The following is a 7,884-nucleotide window of genomic DNA, read 5'->3' on the forward strand; positions in this document are numbered from 1 at the left end:
CTGATTTAATCAGACTTAAAATAAACGTTTCTGATTGGCCAGATGGTTCCAGGTTCTGGTTATTAACAGATAAACATCAACAGAACCAAACTGCTCAACAATGAAAGCTGGCAGGAAATAATCAATAAAGACTAAAAGTATCGATTGTGGCTCATGGGAGACTGATTGTCTTGCAGTCTGAGAGTTTTGGGTTTGACTCCGTTTTCCCCCAGAAGGGGCTGAACCTGCATGTTGGTCTATGAACGTATTTATGATCACAATTATGTAAATGTGGCTTTAGTGAAAATTGTTTGGATGACTAGAAATATAACAGAAATTTGGTCTATTTAGGTTTTCAGTGAAGCTCAGACACATTAGAGCAAAGAGAATCAGCTCCGGTAACAAACTATGGATGATCAGAGTTTATTCATCAGATGAAGGGAAAGAAAATGCAAACGAAGCTGGACAGGCTGAACAATGACAGAAAGCAATTTAAGGTACAAACTGAGGCAAAGCCACCGAAATCCACGAGAACCACAAATATTTATAGACCCAGGAGTAACGAGTCTCTCTGGGGCTTTGACTCAAATCTATCCAGAGACATAAAGATCAGGAGGATCATCCACGTTTTTATGTCTTTATATATTTTAATATCTATAAAGATCTCTGCTGCAAATAAAAAAAGAGCAACAGTGAAATAAAAGCTGTAAGCTGGTTTAAAGCCTATAAAATGAGTCTGTTCTCTGATCAGCTGCATGTCACCTGAAGTTCCTCCTTCAGCAGCAGGACAGCAGAAATTTACCAAATTAAAAGCTTCTGGGACTGAAATTCAACCTGGATTAATGGAACGAATGGAAGCAGTGTGCTGTGCAGGAAATGAACTAAAAGGATTTTTTGTTTCCCAGGAATGGGGAGATAAAGTGAATAAATCTTCCTGTTTTGGTTCATAATTTATCTACAGAGTCCTGAGACTCTGCAGCTGCTCTGCTGGAAGCTGAAACTCTGATGATGTTTTTCTGTTTGCAGCTGAAGTTCAGATTCTGCATGTTGTTCAACCAACAGACGTCTTCCTAACCGCGTCTCCCTCCATCGGCACGTCGTGTGATTCCTGCCATCAGCGTCTGACGGGTCAAAGTTCTGCAGAACAAACACAAACCAGCACAGTCTAATGGTGGTTTCTGACAGGCTGATTTTATTTATGCACACAGAAAATCATCAGGATTTTCATTTAAATGCAACTGGACCTTTGTTCAACACTGTTTTCTGAATATTTTAAATCATTGCTGTGGTGGATGCCCTTACCACCACCACATAGTGTTAGTATTTATTTCTTTATTAGTATAGTTTAAGATATTTCATTTAGACATATATTCTAATGGGTGCACACTTTAGTTGATGTCTGTCTGAATGGTTTATTTATATTTGTGTTTTGAGGTGCTGCTCATAGGAACCAGCTGGTGGAGGATCCTGGGGCAAACCATCCACAAACTACTGAGACTGAAGGGGGAGATGCCAAGATTATTATTTAATTTGTCACTTAAAATATTCACTTATTGTTTGTGCTAAGTCAAAGTTATTTGTTTATAGAATGCTTTAGTTAATTTTGTATTTATTTGTTCTTTTGTTTGGTCAGACATCCATCCTGTGGTAGATTTGGGTTACTCCACCCCTATTTAAGCAGCCTTTGTTCTTTGTTTGGTAGGTTAGTTTTGTTTGTGTTTAGTTAGAGTTCAGTTGACCTCAGTTAATTTGGATCCAAATTTGTTATTTATCTTTTGATTTATTCTTGCTTTAAATTTTTATGCTTTGTTGATGATTTTTTGAAGAATTAAATTGAAGCCTTTTTCTACTTTGAACATTTTTTGTCCTTGTTTGAGTCCGGTCCCTCACAATTGCTATGTCATTTATCATCAGTCATCAGCATTTTGTTTCTTCTCCTGGATGCCAGAGATTAAATGATTTTTCTCTTAATGAAGCTTAATTGTCTAGAAAACTGAAGAAAACCTCATTTACTGCCATCAGCGAGGATCATTTGAGAAAACTTGCACATTTTGTAAAGGTTGCAAATTTAAAAATGACCATTGTGTCAAATCTTGAAGATGAGGAAGTTAATTTATCTGTAAATTCATCAAAACAACATTTCAGAAGACAAAGCAGAAAGAAAACCAGGTTTTTCATGCAGCTCAGTTACTGTCTGACATTAATGTCAAAGCAAATTGTTTTGAAAATGAGACTTTTTGAGCCTCGTTCTGTTTACATCATTCTTACTATAAAACAGTTCTGGTGTATTTTGCCTCCAGACTCTTTAAGCTCAAACCACAGAAACTGAACCAAAACCAAACAGCTACATTTTCCTGTTGATCAGTTCTCATCTCTTTAATCTGAAAGTCGTTCCTGAGGCCAAACTGATGATCAGTTTTCTGCTGCTGATCTTTTCATGAGAAAAAAGTTAAAATAGATCGAATGTGGCCACATCCGAGTCGTGTTTGTGGGAACTGTCCTTTTCTTCAGCTTGTTCTGAGTTTTCTTGTGGTTCCTTCTGGAAGCAGAGCTGAGAGTTTTCTGGGGTAAAAAGTTCACATCAGAAACTCAGTCTCTGTTTCTGGCAGAGGAGATGTGATGGCTGAGCTTCATCATGTAAATCACTTTGAACTTTCTCGTTGATGAAATGTGATACAAGTAAACTTGTCTCACCTAAATTACAACAGAATAGAAATTAATGAAGTTGCTGCAAAATCATAAATGTTGTAAATGAACCTTTAGAGAGTTTACAGAAACAAAACCTCAAAGAACTGAAACTATTTTTCAAGAAGATTTGGACAAATTTCCTCAGCAGGGATTGATGAAGATGAAACTATGGAATCATGGGGCACTTAGTTTGTCATCAACTATGTGGCATGTTCGGCTTTAACCTTCTGACCCACATGCAAAATCAACAAGCCTGAGTAAAGGTAAGGATTTTATTTTCTTTCTTAAAGACAACAGGCAATTCTTCTTAATCCTTCTGGGGCGGTTGTGCCATACAGTCGGAGGTGCTTTAGAATGGTTCTGGTTGAGGCATGGGGGGATGTGCCAAGGTCCAGTGTCCTGTGTTCTTATTGTAATTTAAAAATCAGTGAACTACAGAGTTTTATTCAACAGCCAAATAAAATAAACATGTCAAAATGATAAAGAAACTTTTAAAGTTAACAAAGACGATTTTCAGCTGCAGCAGTTTAAATCTTATAGAAATCAGTTTTAGATTGAAGAACAGAAAAATCATAACAGTGAACAGAAAACAGAGAAAAGTAAATCTGAATATTTATGTGTAAAAGTTTTGATGCTAAAATGAATCAAACAATTAAAAACAAGACGGACAAGAAAATCCAGTTAAGAATTTGTAAAAATATTTGATTCATTTACTGAACTTCCAATAACAGTTTATACAAAACACAGAACAAGCTAAAAATAATCATTTTTGTTTAAATTAAATAGAATATAAAAATGGTGGTGATAGATTTTTGGATGAAGACTGATGATTAAATATTAGATCTAATGTGAACATTAATCTAACATTTTTTTTTACATTTTCCCATTAAATTGAAAAGAAAAAACTGACAGAATATTAATAAAGTTAACTATGTTATACAAATTTCAGTCAACAGAAATATTAAAATCAAGACATTTTATTGATTTATTTCTGTTGTTAATTTCAAATAAAAGTTAAAAACCTTAAAATGATCAAGGATATTTATTAAGGGTTTAAAATGAAAACTGGTTGACTGCAAATGGAGAAACTTTGATTTAAAAATGGAAAATGATTCACAGAATTAATACATAGAACTTTGAACTTTAAACAGAAATATCAGTTTGACAGATTTTGATCTCAGATGTTTTGGCATCAGCAGATTTTCCAACACTGAAATAAGGGAAGAGTTTCTCAGTGAAAGTGTCTCTGTAGGTGTAGATGTGACTCTTTTCTTCAGAGTCGTAGAAGGAAACCTTCCCTCCGTCATAGTCCAGCTGGACTCTGATCCTCTGGAGACTCTTATTCACTGTGACAGTCTTATTATCACCAGTACTGTATTTTCCATCACCATGCCATAAACACCAGATTCCATATTTTGGTGAAGCATATGTCTTTCCCTTCCTGTCAACAGACTCTTTAACCAAACCAATATTCCAGTCAGGATGATCTCCCACCTCCACCTCCCAGCTGTGTTTCCCTGAGCTGAAGCCCTCAGAGCCAAAAACATTGGTGTAATTAGTGTTTCTCTCTGGATTATCAGGAAGTTGCTGCCATGTGTCGCCACGTCTCACCCTGGTCAGATCATCAGACAGAGAGAGCCAACCGTTTGCTGTGTTTGGGTCCAGAATGACGGGGCTGAACTTCACCTGGTCCTTCATCTTCTCCCAGACTCTGAAGGACAGGTTGCCCAGGTGTTTGGCCACATCTATCAGAGCTCCTGAGACCAGCTGTGGATCTGGCAGTGACCTCTGACCTCTGGCTCTGCTCTGAGTGGCTTTATAACTGCTGAGGAACGACACGTTGTCTTTCTGCAGCTCTTCTTCCACAGCAGAGATGCTGTCTGACAGAGAGGAGATCTGCTCCTCAATCCTCTTCATCTCTCCCATGATAGTCTTCCTCTTCTGCTCCTCTTCCTCCCTCAGAGCTGCCAGTCTGGACTCCTCTTCCTCTCTCAGGAACTGGTGGAGCTTGTTGAACTCTGCTCTGATCTGTCTCTCTGTGGACAGCAGCTGCTTCTTGGAGTGTTGAATCACATCATTGTATGTTTCCTCCACTTGTTTGTGTTTGTTCCTCTTGTCCTGCAGAGACTTTAAGTCAGATTCCAGCTGCTCCTTCAGATCTCTGACTGCTTGTTCAACAGGAACCACTTTGTGACTCTGGTGGAGAGAAAAGTCACAGACAGGACACACAGCTCTCTGCTCGTCTTCACAGAACAGTTTAGGGTCTTCTTGGTGTTCACTGCAGACCATCAGTTGCTTTGCTCCTGTTTCTGTCTCTGATGATCCAGGTTTCTGTCTTCCAGTGAAAGATTCAGCCAGTTCCTTCAGAGAGAAGTTTACTATCGGAACATCCTTAGAAGATTTCCTTTTGCAGATGGGACAGTTCTTGTTTCCAGTTTGTTCCCAGAATTTCTGCAGGCAGCTTGAACAGAAGCTGTGGTAGCAGCTCAGAGACACAGGATCTCTGAACGTCTCTGAGCAAACATGGCAGCTCAGGTAACGTTCAAACAGAGCTCTCTCTGCCATTTTGGACTGAAATCCTCCAGAACCAGAACTCACCAAGTCAAAGTTTCTGCAGATTTTTCTTTAGATTCCAGTAAACATTCGTGTTTCAGCTCAGATCTCCAGCCTGTAATGGCGTCTCAGCTCCGTTCAGCTCAGTTAAAATACTTTCATTTTCCTCTCAGTGACGTTTCCAGTCAGACAGGTTTTTGTGTAACACTTCCGGGTGAACTCTGTGCTTCTGTTACTGCAGTTTAATTTCCTTATCAGTTGGTAAAGAGCTGCCTTACATTTTAATAATCAAATTGTTTTAAAACTGACATTTCATTCTTGTGGTTCCTTCTGGAAGCAGACCTGAGAGTTTTCTGGGGTAAAAAGTTCACATCAGAAACTCAGTCTCTGTTTCTGGCTGCGTTTCATGACGTTTGTCTCTGACAGCCTCTGCTGACTTATTTATTTATAACATGTAAGAAAAGCATGAAATCACCAACACAGCAAAGATTACAGGACATTATCCATCAGGTTGTCAGGGGAAAACTTACAGAATCTGTTATGATTTAAGATTTAAACTACAACTTTGTTTTAAAAAGAAAACATGATCAACTGAAACTTTAAACCCTGTTTTGCTTCTCTGCTGAGACGGATGCAGTTCATAAAGATGGAAATGAGGAAAATTAACCTTTTGTCAGTTAATGGTATGAATGTAAGATAACTAAACTGTTGGACCAGCAGTGGGACTCGACTGAACTTTGTTTCTGAGTCTGTAATTTTACAGCTAATCATATTTAATTAAGAACTGAATACAAAATAATCAATATTTTCAATTCAAAACCCTTTTTGCTGCTTAGTTGCTTCTTCTTCATTTCCACTTTGTGACTGACAGTGACAGACCTGTGGCATGATGCTGCCACCACCATGCTTGTTCATTTATAAATCACTAAATCTTAAAGATCTGCTGTTTTTGTATCAACCTTCCAGACCTCTCAGGTCTTCTGGTTCTGGTTCTGGTTCTGCTCTGCATCAGAACCAGAACCAAGCAGCATTTAGCTTCTATGGACCACAAATCTGGAACAAACTTCCAGGAAACTGAAAAACAGCCGAAACACTGAGTTAGACTGAAAACTCAGCTGGTTAGAATCGACTTTGACTTTGAATTCATTTTAGTCTGAATTCCAACTTTACATCTTTCTTTAATTTTCTTTGTTTCTTTTGTTTGTTGTGTTGAAGTTTCATCATGTAAATCACTTTGAACTTTCTCGTTGATGAAATGTGATACAAGTAAACTTGTCTCACCTAAAATTACAACAGAATAGAAAATTTTGAAGTTGCTGCAAAATCATAAATGTTGTAAATGAACCTTTAGAGAGTTTACAGAAACAAAACCTCAAAGAACTGAAACTATTTTAAAGAAGATTTGGACAAATTTCCTCAGCAGGGATTGATGAAGATGAAACTATGGAATCATGGGGCACTTAGTTTGTCATCAACTATGTTTCTATTCTGATTTCATCTTTGATTAAAAGCAGCTGGAATCTGTTGTGTGTTTTTACTTGAGGTTACATATAAATTATTGAACATCTGCGTTCTGTTTTTATTCCTCTGGTTGCATTTTTTCCAGTTATCTCCTGCATTAGCTGCCCAGCTGTGAGCTCTCCAGTCTTTATGTCACAGGAAGTCCTGTCCAGGAACACAAATCAGTATTTTCCAGCCCTGACAGTTCCTGCCGTTCGCTGGATGTACTGGTGGTGAGTCGTGTGTGTTGCTGAATTCAGAGCAGAGCTTATGCAGCATCAAAGCTTTGACTGCAGGTTTCCTGCTTGAGTTGTTCCAACCTCAGAAAAGTGCCAAAAACTTTTCAACAGAAATTCAGAAAATGAGCATAAAACAGGAACCATAAAGAATCATAAAATACTTGATTGCACTGACGGGTTTGATTAGGATATAAAACATGAAAAGGAGTCAGGAAAGGTGTTCAGATTTTACAGAATATAGAACTGACCAGATTTTTGGATCCTCTCTTGTTCTCCTGTCTTTACTTTCCGTCTCTCTGATTCCTGATGAGTCCAGAATCGGATCAGACGTGAGTCTTGTGGACTTTGTGCTCGTTTTAAATGGCTCTTCAGCGGATCACGTCTATTCCAGGATCCAGCAGCATCACCGGCGCCAACAGGCGCTGACAGACACGACAAGTTGTCACGGGAATGAGATCATGAGGATGTCTGGGCTCCGCTGCACCTTTCAGACGGATTCCTGGTGTCATGAATAAAATACATCTGTCAGGTTTTTCTTACTCAGATGACAAATATAGATTGGTGAAAATTTTAACATATATTTTTACTTTTGAATGCTTGTAAGACCGAGCAGCAGGCTCAGCTGCAGGGAATGCGGCGGCCTTTAAAACCGACTGATTTTATTCTGCTGGTTCGACCCGAAGCCACAGATGGAAACCTTTAGAGTTTACACCAGGCATGAAAGGAAACATCCTAACACTCTAAACATCAAACTGTCCGTCCAGAAAATGTCACCCGGTGACTCCCAGGGCAGATATTTAAATATTTTAGATCATTTTTAGATTGATTAGAGGTTCTAGAAACTCGACATCTGTGATCTGTGACTTTCTTTTTTCCCATGATGCAACACAGGCAGCCATTTCTCTGGCCACAAGGCAAACGGTGA

At 38.5% G+C, this 7,884-nt stretch overlaps 1 protein-coding gene across 1 annotated transcript; it reads right to left on the reverse strand.

Annotated features, from left to right (window-relative positions):
• Positions 1-2,925: 2,925 nt before the first annotated feature.
• Positions 2,926-5,392, reverse strand: LOC148157581 (nuclear factor 7, brain-like). Its single transcript, XM_088008610.1, has one exon. It carries the CDS (start codon positions 5,230-5,232, stop codon positions 3,811-3,813), a length of 1,422 nt encoding a protein of 473 aa, XP_087864736.1. The 5' UTR covers positions 5,233-5,392; the 3' UTR covers positions 2,926-3,810.
• Between the last annotated feature and the right edge of the window lie 2,492 nt (positions 5,393-7,884).

This window comes from Poecilia mexicana, unplaced genomic scaffold, assembly GCF_051168715.1.
Source record: "Poecilia mexicana isolate PSO_F unplaced genomic scaffold, ASM5116871v1 scaffold_9, whole genome shotgun sequence".
NCBI lineage: Eukaryota > Metazoa > Chordata > Actinopteri > Cyprinodontiformes > Poeciliidae > Poecilia > Poecilia mexicana.

Excerpts from the sequence above, each read along its gene's own strand:
- LOC148157581 (XM_088008610.1), bottom strand. The coding sequence starts at position 5,232 with ATGGCAGAGAGAGCTCTGTTTGAACGTTACCTGAGCTGCCATGTTTGC.